At 47.0% G+C, this 15,701-nt stretch overlaps 1 protein-coding gene across 13 annotated transcripts in view; it reads left to right on the forward strand.

Annotated features, from left to right (window-relative positions):
* LOC146336770 (lipase maturation factor 1-like) overlaps nucleotides 1-15,701 on the forward strand; it is a 294,331-nt gene that overhangs the window by 239,249 nt on the left and 39,381 nt on the right. For all 13 annotated transcript variants that reach the window (XR_014785603.1, XR_014785601.1, XR_014785602.1 and 10 more), the window contains 2 exons: nucleotides 10,242-10,425; nucleotides 15,075-15,228. Coding sequence is in view for 9 of the 13 variants with exons in the window: in XM_084818933.1 (XP_084675059.1) it covers nucleotides 10,242-10,425; nucleotides 15,075-15,228 (338 nt within the window). In the remaining 4 variants the exon portion in view is untranslated. The remainder of the gene's footprint in view (nucleotides 1-10,241; nucleotides 10,426-15,074; nucleotides 15,229-15,701) is intronic.

Raw genomic sequence — 15,701 nt, forward strand, 5'->3', positions numbered from 1 at the left:
ATGTAGGGGCAAGCTTCCCCTCAGTCACAAAATCTGCTGAGAACCTTCACACGGGGACATCTGAAATTCTCTCACAGCCTCTAATTCACAGGGCTCCCATCCGCTTTTTATGGATCGACTCTCTTTACATTTTGACACTTTGGTGCTGCTCCATCAGAAGTATGTGAAGATATTTTGGCATGGAGGTGGGCGAAGAGGGAGGCAGGCGGGTGTCGGTAAACACAGCCAAAGATGGAAACTTGATACCCAAGTGCTGAGTTTGGGGTAAGAGCCATGCTTTTGACAGGGCAATAAATTCCCTTAACTTCTTGTTTTTTTAAAGGGGAGAGATTTCTGTCCCTCCTCCCTCCCTTCTTAAAAACTGTATATAAATTCCTGGAACTGACTTGGCAGTACAGCAACAGGGTTCACTGCACTTGGTAAGATAATATATATAGTATGTGCTCGTAAAAGTTCAGGAGGGTGCCCCTGCTGCCCACTCCTTTCTGCAACCTGTCACGGGCTTAAATTACTTCTTGAAACTCCTTTGCTGTTCCATGTGCAACGGGGAAGTCGACGTGTTATATTTTTCCAACAGCCCTTTCTGTCGCCTCAAGGAACTTTTTGTATCTGGTCCCCACAGAGCCACTTGCCCAACACCTAAAAAGCCATTGCTCTCTTCAGGCCAGCTCTAGGACCCTGCCTTAATACAGCAGTATGACTCCCAGACACAGCACCGGAGAACAAATATGTTCCAAGGTGTATTTCCATTATTGTGGTGGTGGTGGTGGTGGTGAAAAGTCAATGATATATGTGTTTGTAAAGGTATCTGGGGGAAAAGACCCCCCCGGGAATATTCTATGGCACTGCTAAAGGAGAAGAGGCGAGGAGAGAGATTTTTCATAATGCTAGGGATGGGGGAGATATTTGTTTGGTTCACATTTTAATAGGAACCTGCCAAAATCATGCTTCCCAAACCAGTACCCAAACCAAAGTGCAGTTATCCATTGGTATACACACTTCTCCGAATTTTGCAATGCAGTTTTCCAGTGAAAAGAATATGTGCAAAAATGCATCTCTTGGGGAAAAGTGTGCCCAAAACTGTGTATCTGCATGAAAATAACTTATGAAAATGCATTATGTTTGGGAGTGTTGTTTGCAAAAAGCATTGCATGATAGGAAATTGCTTGCAAAAAAATTATATTTTGGCAAAATTGCATTCCAAAATGTGCACATTAGGAGAAGCACACACAAAAATGTGTATGAATGTTCATGCAGGCTTTTCAAGAAATCTTTTCAAGCAGATGCAGCAATGGGACAAAACGAATTTAAGGTTGGGAAGAGGTAAAATTGAGAGAAATCAAAATTGACAGATTTGTCCATCCCTATGTAACACTAGGACCAGGATCAACTGGGAAAAATAATTAACTGTTTAGACAATATTTCATACAATGTGTAGTTAACTTAACGGCCGCAAGATATAGGCCCGATCTATGTGAGCCATTTGCCACGGTGCCGCTTTGAAGGAGAGATCTTTATGACAGATGATGCAGTCCCTGCTTCGCAGCCCAATCGTGGCTTCCACGGAAAAATCCGGATCTTCTCAGAGTCCATTTGCTGCAATGTTGTCACTTGCTTCGGGTTCACTGCTGGGGGGTGAGCTGTCTGTCCCTTCCTCGGGTTGCTATCACAGCATCATTAGTGATGGCGTCACTACGTGAGGCCTTTTTGCGCCTCCCCGTTCCTCCTCCGCAGCTCCGCAGTTACAGGGGCATGAAGAAGCAGGCTGGTGGAAGCCGCGCTGATTGGTGGACGGGAAAGTAGCCTGGGGCGGGGGCGGGGGGAGAGCAGAGGGGCCAACATGTCTACCGGGAAGTAAGTCATTGCCTTCAGTGCCATGTCGCTGCCTCTAACTTTAAGTAGCCAAGCTTGAGTGTGGAGACGTGCAGCTACAAAGGAACGCAGCTGAGAAACGCTGGATGCTGGTGGATTCGCAGCTGCGAAGCTCAGGAAGGGTGGGCCCAGGCAGATGGTCTTCATAAACATGTACTCAGAAACACTTCATGCGCCTAGCGCCAGCTCAGGCTCTGGAGGCGGTGGCTGCCTGCTCGCCTGCCCACCACAGAAATGTGTATGCAGGGCTTGTTATGAATGTCTACTCGTAAGCAAGTCCTACATGCTAGTCGCTCACCCTCCTCCCCAGCTCTGCGCTCTCTGCTCTTCTTTCCCAACTTGGGAAAACCGCTTTAACCCTCCCATCTACCGCCCCAGTTGTTAATTCGCAGCGCTAATACTGCGCAGCTCCTACCAAGCAAACAATGAAATCGTTGCCACGTAGATGTGTCCATAGTGATCGCCATTAGCTTAGGTGGATTTAAAAAGGGATTAAACAAATTCATAGAGGATAGGTCTATTCATGGCTAGATGCAACCGCCAAGTCCAGTGGAAGTCTACCTCTGAGTAGCAGATGCTGGGGTAAGCCATAGGGGGAGGTTGACTTCATGCCCTGCACGAGTTTGCCAGCGATTTCTGGCCTATGCCTCCTTCTCCACCTGTCCACCTAACCTCTTTGGTTTGCCTTCTCCTGGTGTTTCCAATGACTCAAAAACTTCCCAAATCACCAAAGCAGGTTTATCTGCTGTGCAAAAGCTATTATTCTGCACAAAGCATTTCTGCAAAGCAAAGATTAAATTCACCTACTGTCCAAAATGGTGGTTGATGGTGATGATGGTGGTGGTGGTGGTGGAAGGAGAGATTACCTAGTGCCTTGAATTGAGTCTAGAAGCCCGCTTGCACATGAGACACTAAAATAGACCTCTGAGCCACTGTGCGTGCCACTTGTGAGTGTTGTTAAGAGATACCGTGAATTCAGCCCTTTTCCGGGTCTTACATTTGCCCTGTTGGCTGATTGAAGGGAAAACCTCTTATTGAAAACCTTCCATGAGGAAATGCCCTGATAGGAAGCTAGTTCAGCTCCTGGAGAACTCAAACCAGGGTTGAAGAAGTGACCACACCAATCCACATCAGTCCACTCTTGTGTCATTCATTCATCTCCAATGCACTGTCTGTTGAGTGTTGTTTCAGCGTGCCAGGGGAAATTGGGAAAAAAAATATTGGAAAAGTTTTCCATCCCATATTTAAGCTCAACTTTCCACCATCCTTCGCAGTTACCACCTATTGGGGCTGGAAGCATGGATGTTGGGTGCTTTTGTTTGTATTGATTCTGTGCACCGCTGTCTTTAAAATCTTGTCTTGCTTTTACATAATGTGTTCTGTATACAGCATGCAACACATTTAGGCTGTGTGAGTCCTGGGGCATTTTTCTGCCCATGGGATTCGTTTTAGGCCACACACTAACAGTCACCTTCCAGTCTCTGTGCTGAACAGTTTGCAAGTTTTTGCAGCTCCTGCTGGAACCCTATACTGTCTGGCAGAGAACGTGAGCTTCTAGTACCTATCGTATGCCTGTAACAATCTGCAATTAGACCAAACCTCATATGGACCTGTAAAAGATGTCTGGGGGTACCTGCCCCTTTTCGGGCGTGGGGGGCTTGCTCGCCAGGGCAGGGGGAAGAGAAACATAAGGAATAATTGTTTGGGGGCTTAAGGAGCAGGGAAACTACTTTTTTTCTAAATTAATCCAGCGAGAGCCATGAGTCCACGGTATTTCATATCACACGTCATAAAACTCCAGTCATAATCCATAAAACTGACATTATTAGATTAAAAAAAAAACCTCAGCTCCTCCTTTCGGGCCCTTGCTCATTAGACATTCTGTAGTTTTATAACCTTACAGTTCCTACCCAATTACCATGATTAATACTGTGTCTTAATAACAGAAATCCTTCGTAATGGAGGACTAGCGTTGCTGTGGGGGGGCAGGGGGTCAAGGCTTAATATGAACAGGATTCAGCCCTGCATCCTGTTTCCACTCAGTCCTGGCAAATGGGAAGGGGCCTTAAGGAGAAGTGGGAGGAGAAATCGAGATCCACCTTCCCCTGGTGCCCATAAGAACATAAGAAGAGCCCTGCTGGATCAGACCAGGGTCCATCTAGTCCAGCATTCTGTTCACACAGAGGCCAACCACTTGTCAACCAGGAACCCGCAAGCAAGGCATGAGCACAACAGCACCCTCCCACCCATGTTCCCCAGCAACTGGTGTCCATAGGCTCACTGCCTCTGGTACTGGAGGTAGCACATAGCCATCAGGACTAGTAGCCATTGATAGCCTTTTCCTCCAGGAATTTGTCTAGCCCCCTTTTAAAGCCATCCAAACTGATGGCCATCACTAATTCCTGTGGTAGCGAATTCCATAGTTTGACTCTGTGCTGTGTGAAGAAGTCCTTATCTGTCCTGAATCTCCTACCAATCAGATTCATGGGAGGACCCCGCCGGGTGCTAGTGTTATGAGAGAGGGAGAAAAATGTCGCCCTATCCACATTCTCCACACCATGCATAATTCTGTACACCTCTATCATGTCTCCCCTTACCCACCTTTTTTCCATGCTAAACAATCCCAGCTGTTGTAACCTTCTGTAATAGGGGAAATGCTCCAGCCCCTAGGTCATTTGAGTTACCCTTTTCTGCACTTCTTCCAGCTCTACAATATCCTATTCTAACTGTGGTCACACCATAGATTTGTATAGGAGCAGTGTGATATTGGCCCATCAACAGTTGGCTTTGCTGGCTGGGAATGATGGGAGTTGCAGTCCAAGACATCTGGAGGGCATCTGGTTGGGGACAGCTGTTCTCAGTTGTCCTCCCTGTGGTCAGCTTCCCACTCACTCTGCCATAATTCGAAGCCAGTTACACGGTGATCTGTTGGACCACTCCCCTCCCTGTGAAGCAACAACAGGGACGAAAGTGAGCAGCGCAAGGTCAACTATAGGGCACCACCATAAGGTTTAACAGGGAAGTACCACCTCAAGCAATTGTTTCTAAGAAGTCTCAGGAGATGTTTTGGGGTTACATTCTCTGAGTTTTGCCAGCCAAGGGAGTGTCGGGCAGGGACTGTGCTTAATTTCAAAGAAAAGAAGGAGCTGTGGTACAGAGCTCCACAGGATCCGTGCTCATCTGTCCTGGAAGGAAGCTCTGCTCCTGAGTAGTAAGTGCGTTGCAGGTAGGGTGCCCACTTAGCCATCACCCACAAAGAAAAAATGCATCACCAAGAAAATAGACAAAAGAAGAGAGCACGGCTTTGCATAAAATTTGTACATGATAATGTATATATATAAATGCAAATCTAGAAATAATTACTATCATTTAAACTGAAATACATCCCACCATAGTGGGGAAGACTCACTGTGACCTGGTGACCACTCAGTTTTCTGTCCAGCTGCTAACTGTTGAGGAACAGTGTCAACATCCTTGCTCTCCCTTCTCATGGACAAGTCCTAAGCTGGGCTTGGACTAGACAGTCCTTCAAATAGAGGACTGTCGTCCATAAAGTAGGACAAGGGATGTGTGAATCAGCAAACCTCAAGCTCGCCAAAGTTCTCTGAATTCCAAGCTTGTTCCGACTCGAGCCCGTATCAGATTGCAAGCATTGTTTTTCTCTTCTCGCATGAAAAGAAGAGTGTGTATTTTTGTGCGCATTTTTCCAAATGTATGCATCGCTTGCGCACATCTTTAAAATGTACGCATCCTTCTCCCATGGATTAAAGCATATTTGTGTGCATTTTTCAAAAGCATGCATTTGTTTCGTGCGTGTTTTTCAAATGTACACATGCTGTCGAACACGTTGCGAGGGGCTGTGAATCACATTGCTAGCTCGGAACTGTACAGGCTTCAACCGCAGATTGTGTCCGAGTCTGTGTTCAGTCCGGAAGGTGTGAACTGGGTAAATCCTGATCAAAAACAAACTGAAATGAATTCCTCATGCATCCCTAAGTAGGACACATGGCCACTCTTGTCTTGTTTTGGGGAGAGGCTCCAGTCATTTGATGATGAGTAAAGGCAATCTCCACATACTTGCAGGTACTTTTACCCCTAAAATCTGTTTTAGGATTCAGGGAAGTCAGTGAGAAGGACTCAGTGAAGAGGGAAGAGAGATGTAGGTCCAAACTTCAGGTTATGTTGGCTCTCAAAATCTGGAACCTTGAGTTTCTGTCTCCCCAGCCGGAAGTTCCATCACATATCGCTTGTGATGCATCCCAAATTGGCCACCTGAGGTGGGGCCTCTTGCCTTGGTCCTGAGCAGGCTGGCTTTGTGGAGCCATGCACAACAGTCATTTAAGGAAAAGGGAGATGATGGAACAGGCATGGGCAACCTGTGGCAGAAAAGAAGAGGGGGAGAGAGAGAAGGGGTGGCCCCTCAACTTTGTGCTCTGGCTGCACCCACTGCCAGCATGCAGCTCCCAACAGATTAATCCCAAGGAACTGGCCTTCAGCGTAAAGCAGGTTGCTCACTCTTCTGACGGAGGCATCGTTGCCACTCTGGGCATCGATGACTCCATTACCCCACTTCTCAAAACTATGGCTACTGCTTGTCTGAAAAACCTTTATGTCCTTTAGCCCTGTTTGCACTTTCCCTCCATGTGATAACTGAACTTGTGGAGAGAAGTGTTGGATCTCACTGACCAGCCCTGCCTGCCAACTCCTGCACATTCTGCAGAAGGGGCGAAAGAGACTTCTGTGTGCATAGAAGCCCCCTTCACCCCTTCCACAATCCCCTTCCTCCTGCAAGAGCAGGGAATGCCTAGAGTGAAGGAGTGAGCAGTGTTCGTGTTGAGACACCCAGTTATGAGCATTACCTTTTGACAGCCAAGTAGCCAATCACAAGCAGAGGTCATGACGGTCTTCCCAGCTGTGTTTCTGGCTGGGATCATCATTCCTGCTATTGAACATGCTCAGGCTGTGAGTGCGGTTATGAATGTAGCCAAACGGCATCCACCCACTCATAAGAGGAAGGTATCAGCAGGTTGAGGGGAAAACCCAGGTTTGTAGAATGGAGTGGCTGGCATCCTGAACAGCAGCACTGCATGCTTGAGCGTTTCGTTGTGGGTCCGACTTATCTTTTCCTTAATGCGGCTGCATCAACTCACTAGTCCCCTTGAACGACCCGCCTGCTTCAGGCCGAAGAACATATCCTGGGAGTGTGTCAGGTTCACAATCCCACCCTCGTGTCAAAACTTCAGAGGCCAGATTTTGTATTATTTCAGAATCCTGTTGTTTTTCTTTTTTTCTTTTTTTGTCAGCTGGTAGAAATAAGATTGTGCTTCTGGTTTCCAAGTAATAAAGGGAGGTGAATCATTAGCAAAAAAAGGAAAACAGAGTGGACCACCCAGTTACTACATATATGGCAGTAAAGTGATCTTGTGTCAAAGTGGCAAACCAGGGAATTGTTTCCTTAAAATTGCCTCAGTGTTGCAAAGCACAGTAGAGGTGCAGGGTTGGAATTAATTAAGACACGTGCAGTTTCCTAACTAAGTGGCTAATTGAGAAACATTAATGAAATGAGTTGCGTGCGTGTGTTTTTAACATTTTAAAAAATGTTGTCCAAGAGCCAAGTTACCAACGTGAATGACCTATATCAGAGCAGCCCAGATATTTGCTGGAGATCATCACTGGGGGTTTTAGGTCTCAGATGCAGGTGTCACAAACTGCAGATCTTGCATGAGGAGCCACAAAACCTGAAGCTGGAGCCTGGGCTAGTGAGCTGCAGATATGGATGAATTTTGGATAAATTTTGCAAGTTTTTAATATTTACTGATGCACGTGCTCTTTTAAATTATCTACCTGCTTCCTGGAAGTTAATGCATGGTCAGCGCAAATGGGTTCTCTGCGCAGTTCTGACAGCTAAAAGACTAATATTGCAAAATTGGAAGGATACATGCAGACCTCCTATACTGCAATGGATTGAAGACCTTACATCAAATGGATACTTATTTGGAAATTTGGTCTACTTTTGTTGAAGTTTATGTATAGTTCTTAGAAATCTGTATTTTCATTCATATATATATATTATATACACACACACACACACACACACACACTTAATATGTATGCACTGAAATTAATATATTCCAATCTATGTAGCCACATTTTTCTTTTTTCCCCTTTATTTTGTCGAAATATCTATCTATCTGTCATCTATCTATCTATCTCCAGGCTGCAACTCCCATGTCCTAAAAAGCCTTCAGAAATGTCATAGTATTTGACAGTTGAGATGTTCATTGCCCCATTCACAAGACCAACGGAAGCCACTCAGCCCATGCTGACTCCCAACAGTGGTCATGACAATTGTCTGCTTCTTTCAAAAGGGTCACATGAACTGACCCTTCGTCTTTAAGACGGCAAGCATCCTGGGGGATCCTAGCACGATAAAAGCCAAGAAGGAAGTCTCCATATCAGAGGCTGGCAACTGACCAATCCAACCCTCAGAATAGGAGCAGCCTGGCCAACACAGAAATAAATGATGGCTGGGGAGGAAGACGCAAATGCGGGGCCAGGATTTGGGGGCAGAGTTGGTGGCAGTTGGTGGCTGCCTTCTCAAAGTTCCACTCTGTCAGGACTTGTTGCTAATTGGGGATCTTTATGCTTTGCCCGTGTTCTTACGGAACGTCTTATCCCGAAACTTAAAGGATTCAGTTACCATTCTTTAGGGATGTCAGAGAATTTTGCCACGAATCTCGGGGAGGCCGAATGCCAGCGCATTCGGCCCCCTGAAATCAGTGGCGGAACGGTCTGCCCCCCCGCCCCCCCCCCCGGGACGGGACTTACCTTGGGCGAATCTTCCTGGCGGCAGCAGCTCCGGCGGCGGTTCGGTGGCCAGTCTTCCAACCGGCTGCCGCCGCTGCCATTTCCAGTAAAAAAAATAAACAAAACAAAAAAAACGTGATAGGCTACATAAAAATTTACGTAGCCTATCATGGCTAGATTTTTAAAAAACACCGTGATAGGCTACGTAAATCTTTACGTAGCCTATCATGGCTGATTTAAAAGGGAAAAAAAACCATGGGCGCCACCATTTGCGTATGCGCAGTTTTTTTTTTCTTTTAAATCAGCCGTGATAGGCTACGTAAACATTTACGTAGCCTATCACGGCTGACTGCAGGGACGCAAACAGCAGCGGCTATGGCCGCCGCCATTTGCGGAGCCAGCCGGCCAGGATTTGGGGGGGGGGGGGAGGGACGGAGCGCCTCCCCCCCGCCAGAATTTCGGTGGGGAGGGATGGAGCGCCTCCCCCCCGGCCAGAATTTCGGGGGGAGGGATGGAGCGCCTCCCCCCCACCTCGAATCAATTTCGCTAAAAGGTAAGTGACTTTCGTACATCCCTACTTCTTATTTGTTACGCACATAAACTGTATGTGAGCTAGGTGCTGTACAATGATAAAAAGCTAAACTAAACTAGAGATGCGATGGCAGGGGCAGGGGCAGAAAAATGGGGGGGTAAAAATAGGGGGGAACCATCCTGTAGTTGTTGGGGGGGGTTCCCCGGGCATTTTTGGAAAACTTGCGGGGGGGGGTTAGGGATGTATGAAAGGCACTTACCTGGTCCCGCAGCTTGCTTCGCGGTGGGGGGGAGGTGCTTCGGTTCTCCCCCCGAAGTTCAGGCCGGGGGGGGGAGGCGCCCTGCCTCGCCCGGCCGAAATTCAAGCCGGGGAGAAGCACCCCGTCTCTCCAGCCGCAAAATTAAAAAGGGGGGGGGGAACCCGTGATAGGCTACGTAACGATTTACATAGATTATCATGGCTAGATTTCCAAAGTCAGCCGTGATAGGCTATGTAACGCAAATAGCGTTGCCCTTATTTTCGCTGTAGTCTACGTAAATCTTTACGTAGACTACTGGGACCAAATAAGGAACGCAAATGGCGGCGCCCATGGGCGCCGCCATTTGCATATGGTTTTTTTTTTTTCAAAGTCACCCGTGATAGGCTACGTAACGATTTACGTAGCCTATCACGGCTGACTTTGGAAATCTAGCCGCGATAGGCTACGTAAATCGTTACGTAGCCTATCACGGGTGTTGTTGTTTTTTTACTTTATTTTGTAATGGCAGTGGCGGCAACCAGTCGGAAGACCGGCCGCCGCCCCCGACGAACCGCCGCCAAACACCCGCCGGGACCAACACCAACAATTTCGGGGGGCCGAATGCATTGGCATTGGCATTCGGCCTCCCCAAGATTCGTGGAGAAATTCTTCGCCATCCCTAGGGGGGGTGCTTCTCTGTTCCTGGATTTTTTCCAGTTTTTTCTCAAACCTTCACACCTCCAAACTAGACTCCTTCTTGCAAGCTTACACACTCCTCTTCTTTCCTGACAGGTGCTCCTCATCGTCAGTGGGAACCTGAGCTTCCTTAACTGGTTAACCATTGTGCCCAGCATTGCGTGTTTCGACGATGCCTCCTTGGAGTTCCTTTTCAGTTCTAAAGCAAGATGTGTGAAGGCCCAAGTCCTGCAGATACAAGCCAAAGAGGCAGAGGGAAACGTAGCACCGTTGCGATATGGTAAGCCATTCTACTTGGATCAAAGCTACTGGTTCTGTCGAATGGAGATGCGTATTCTTGTCAATTGCATAAGGGAGAATCTGCCGGCATCATTTTCAGGGTGTTTCTGTACAGTCTTGAGGATGAAAACCTTGATCCTTTAGAAGCCAGAAACAAAAATCAGAGACTTTCCAGAATTCTGTAGCTTCAGGCATGCAAAATTCCCAGGCCCTAGCAAAAGAGGACATCACCACTGTAGCAATGTCTCGTTCTGTGGGTTGTCTTGGCTACCCTCCCTCCTCCACCAAGTTGCATAGATGCTGGATCTGCTGCCTGACCCCTAGAGACAATCAGTCAACAGACGGGCCTGGGAAATAAAGATATTCAGCAGGAGATGTCCAAGACCAAAGAGGGTGTTCATTTCCATGCTAAGCGAATTCCTCTTTCTTTTAGTTTCTGTGCAACAGAACGAATCCAGGCCTTCTGAAATACCCGCCCACTTTCACAGATGTACACAGGGGTCTGGGCCTCACTTCTGAATCAAATGCTTCTCCCAAAATATTCTCAGACTAAACAGTTTATCAGGGCATCGGAGAGGCTTTAAACAAAAGTCATTCTCCTGCAGAGATAGGAGAGGAACTATTCATGTTGCCCTTTAATGTTGTTGTTTTTTTAATGTCAGGACACGAGAAGGGTCAGCTTTGCTTATTTCCCTGCTTCTTGATAACTTTGGTTCCCTTTTCATTCACCGTATGCAAAGCTACAGCTGTATCCAAGCCTTTCAAGCAAGCTACAGCTTGTCAAATACTTTTACATGCATGGAGAAAGTTGACATAATAAATAACGATGAAGGACTTTCAAAGGAGGAAGCAACAAAGGAAGGTATCATTTGAAGGATTTTGGGAGAAATGGCAAGTCAGAAGAGAATTCAAGAAACTTCTGCTGAGCAAGATAATGCTTGCCTATAGCTTCTCTCTGCTGTGTCCCTTTCCATCTACTGCAAACATCCCCATTTGCCCTGAGACCTTGTGCACTGACAATTTCCTAAACTTCAGAAGTTGAAATGTTCACAAACGTTCCATAATACCTCAGCTGCAGCTGAGGCAGTAGTGGAATTTAAGACTCATTTCGGCTTATTTCAGCCAGAGCTCTTATAGCCAATAGCTCCAAATGTTTCAAATAGGATAGCCTGTGTTTACTTCTGTTTCTTTGTCCACTTATCTGATTTTGTAGGTAAAGTGGCAATACCTTTACTTCTCTGCAAATCCCCATGTTCTTTGTTTAATTTGATACCTTGTGCATCTCTCTCCAACCATAGTAAGTGCCCTAGAAGCATACTATCCAAATCTGGCTTTGTTACAAATAGATAAAAAGCTTTTAAGTGTGGGTTTCATTATATTAATTCTGCCTGATTTAAAGTGCTGCTACTGATCCTGAGTGTTTCAAAAAATATTTTGGATTGGTTCAAAACATGCCTAACCTGTAGGGCTGTGCACTGCTTTGGCCTGAAGCCTGAGTTATGGGCTGAAATGGGGAGCTTTGGGCCACTTCTGGGTTCCAGGGCACGAAGTGGGTCAGGTCACTCCAAAGCCCTTCAGTGGCGCTTCGGAGCAATCCAGAAGCCCAGCGGTGCCACCGCCCCCAGCTCCTTACCTGGGCCCTTGGGACGCACGGCAGCGGCCATCTTCCTTTTAAAAATGGCAACTCCCTGTATTTCCGGAAATAGATCCTGCACAAATGGATCTATTTTAGTCATCATTTTAAAAATGGCGACGCCCTGGAAGAGGAAGACAGCTGCCAGCATGCATCCCAGTGGCCCAGATAAGGAGCTGGGGGCTTGCGTAGCGTGGCAGGGGGCAAAGCGGGATTCAGCCATCTGAATCCGACTTTGGCTCTGGAGGCCAAAGCAAGTCCTCCTCCCCCCCCCCCCAAATCAGCCTGAAGCAAATCCGGCCCGCCTCGGAAGTCCTGAGGCAGATCGGCGGGGAGGGGACCTTTATTTATAGTCCAGAACTCAGAAAAGAAGCATGGGGTGAGACAGCTGCAGCTGCCACCCTCTTAACTGACACAGGGGCTTCTGGGACCAAGGTAGGGCCCCAAGCCGTTCTGGGGGAACTAAGATGGTAGCAGCTCACTTGGCACATCTGTTTGGGGTGCCAGGTGAGCCACCGCCCTTCTTCCCCGCTGCTGCTGGCTTGCCAGGGGCCACCCAAACAATGCTGCTCATCGCCCCCATAACCTGGTGCCAACCCTGTGCCTCACCACCAATATTTGGGGGTCACATAATATATCGGTTTCAGATTAAACACCTTTTGGATGTTTATGGGAGGAATCGGCCGAGTTTGATGTCACTTGAAATATCCTGATTTCAGCATTTTCCAAGATAGTGTTTTAGATGTGCATTGGATGTGATTTTTGTTTCAGCGCTGCCTTAATCATGGAGGCACATTCAGAAAAAGAAAGAAAACACAATTCTCCCCAAGCCAGACGTGATTTCTCTGTACTAAGACTTGTTATTAACCCAGCTGCATTTTAGACATTCTTCTTTTTAGCCCCTTCCCAGACTATTGAGAGAGAAGCAGATTTTCGGGAAGATACGGCACAGCCCACTGGCCGACACCGGTGATGCTGGGACTTTTTTTTGAGCCAGGGTTTGTTGTCTCATCGGGCTGAGCAAGGAATCTAGCTCACCGAGAAGGGTGGGCAGGAGGGGACGTGACTCGCTGCTCCGCTGAGTCATGTTGCTGCCAGAGACCCGTTGTTGCTTTCACGAAGCACCGTCGATGCATGTGGCAATTTGCAAAGCATGATAAGCAACAACAAGAACAACACAGAAGTCTCTGCCCCAAGGAGCTTACAGTCTGAATTTCAACAGGGGGGTGGGAGGAGACAGGAGAGGTTGGAGGAGGGAGGGTGACAAAGCAGTAGAGAGACATGGAGGAGGAGAAAGAGGAAGAGCAGAGAGAGAAAGGAAATGCAGCTCTCTTACGCCACATCACCGTTGGAAGCATGCAGGCTTCCGGCTCCTTTAGGTGTTAATCCTTGTCGTGTAGATCCTGCAGGTCAGTGAGGCTTATTGCGTAGCTAGTGAAATACCTCTCATTGTGACAGCAGGTGTGGCTACGGATGGAGGGTTAGTATATTGCAGTGATCCCCGTGGGATGATATTTGCATGGGATGCAAGAGTGACCACACTCAGAATACTGTGTACAGTTCTGGTCACCACACCTAAAAAAAGACATTGTAGAGCTGGAAAAAGTGCAGAAAAGAGCAACTAAAATGACCAAGGGGCTGGAGCATCTCCCCTATGAGGGGAGGTTACAACAGCTGCGACTGTTTAGCTTGGAAAAAGGGAGGGTGAGGGGAGACATGACAGATGTCTACAAAATTATGCTATCCTTGGATAGATCCCCTAGAGCTCTTACTGCTTCTAACTGAAACCTGGAACGGATTTGCCGCCCCACTGACATCAGAGCCACCAGCCTCCACTGACCAGTGCAGGCCCTGTAGCCCTGTCAAGTGAAGTGAGGTAGGTGGCTGCCAAGGAGAGGGACTTCTCAGTGGTGGCACGCCAGCTGTGGAAGAGTCTCCCCAGAAAGGAGGCTTTCCTGCCACCTTCTCCATACTCTTCTCAGGGCCAGGTGAAGACCACTTGTTTCCTCCAGGCCTTTCAGACATCCCTGTGCTTTAAACAACACTTTGGCTCTCGCTGTTTCAATGCGTGTGTTTTTTAATCTAGCTGCAAGTTGTTCTTCTAGAAGGGGAGTTTTGTGCTATGTTTTTATTGCTTATATGTTTTGTTTTTAAGTATTGCATTTCGTATTTTCAATATTGTATTTATTTGCTTTTGATCTGAGAAGATTTGTCGATAGGCAGCCATATACGTATAATAATGATGATGATAGCAACACGTCCATAGCTTGCCTAGACAGATGAAGCAGGAATATGGATTAATCTCAATTAATGGCTGCAGAACAAACCAACACAAAGCCTAGTACCTAGTCTCCCTTCTGGAAGGATGAGATGTGTGAAGGAAGCCAGGATATTTCATAGCAGAAGCAAAGACAGCTGTGTTGGCCATGAGGGAAAACACAAAAGCAAAATCTATACTAGGGCAATAGCTTGCTTTGTCTTGCATGTTATGTTGTGACCTTTGGTTTGACCTAGTAAAGATGCTTCTGTGATTTTTAAGAACCTCTTTACACACCTTTCTATAGCTCAGACAGAAATCTCTCATTCTCTCAATTGCTTATTGGAAAATTAACTTAAGTCGAAAGAACTGGCTTTTTGAATCAGACACAGGTTCATCTAATGTGAAGCACTTCAGAAACTTGAGATTGTTATATCAGTACTAAGTAGGTTAAATATCCCCAGGATACCCTTTCTGCTTCAGCATTGCAGTGTTTTATTTTAATCAGCCCAATTCGGTAGAACCTTTCAAGCTAATTGGGGCACAGTCCTATGCACGTTTAGAGAGAAAAATGTCCTACACCTCCCAGCATTGCCCAGCCAGCCATGCTGGCTGGGGAATGCCAGGAGTTGTAGGACTTCTTTCTCTCTAAACGTGCATAGGATTGCGCCCTTAAACACCCTTTCCAAGACCAACAGTGTGGCTTTCTTTTTTTCCTTTTTCTTTTCAATTTATGGCTTCCACCTTGCCTTCTCCACAGGCTGCTACATCCGCAAAGTGGTGAACCTATCCTTTGGGCTCCTGGTTGCCTTCCTCAGCGTCCCAGTGGTGATCAATTTGCTTAGCTCACGACAAGTCATGAACACTTCCTTCAATCCACTCAGGATAGTCAACACCTACGGGGCATTTGGAAGGTAGGAGTCTCTTTGGCTGAAGGACACGAGCTCCTTCCATTCCGCCATTGGCCTTCTCAGACTCTCTTCCAGCAGTGCCATTTTAAATTCCACTGGTGCCGAGAGAGATTTTGAGCAGGGATACAACAGGATGCGTGCGTAGGGTTTCCAGCAAGGTTCAAAGGACTGTTCTTGGATATATTCAAGATTTTCACACAAGCCAAGCCAGTAGCAACTGTGACGCCTCACACTGTGGAAGTGAGAGGTCGAACACTGGCATCACCAGCCTGGTGCTACCACTTGAGGTGTTTCTCTTCTGTTACCCTTGGGAATACCAGGGCAACTCCGTTGCTCCACTTCACGTGGGTATTGACCTCCACTAAGCCTCACTGGAAAAATAGCAATGGTTTTATTTTCTTATTAATTAACCTTAACAATAAAACCAGCACGCACGCATGCGCACACACACACACACACACAGATATCTAACTCCG

The sequence above is a fragment of the Heloderma suspectum genome, chromosome 12, assembly GCF_057233095.1.
Source record: "Heloderma suspectum isolate Gila_16-S chromosome 12, 16-S_ref, whole genome shotgun sequence".
Taxonomy (NCBI): Eukaryota; Metazoa; Chordata; class Lepidosauria; order Squamata; family Helodermatidae; genus Heloderma; species Heloderma suspectum.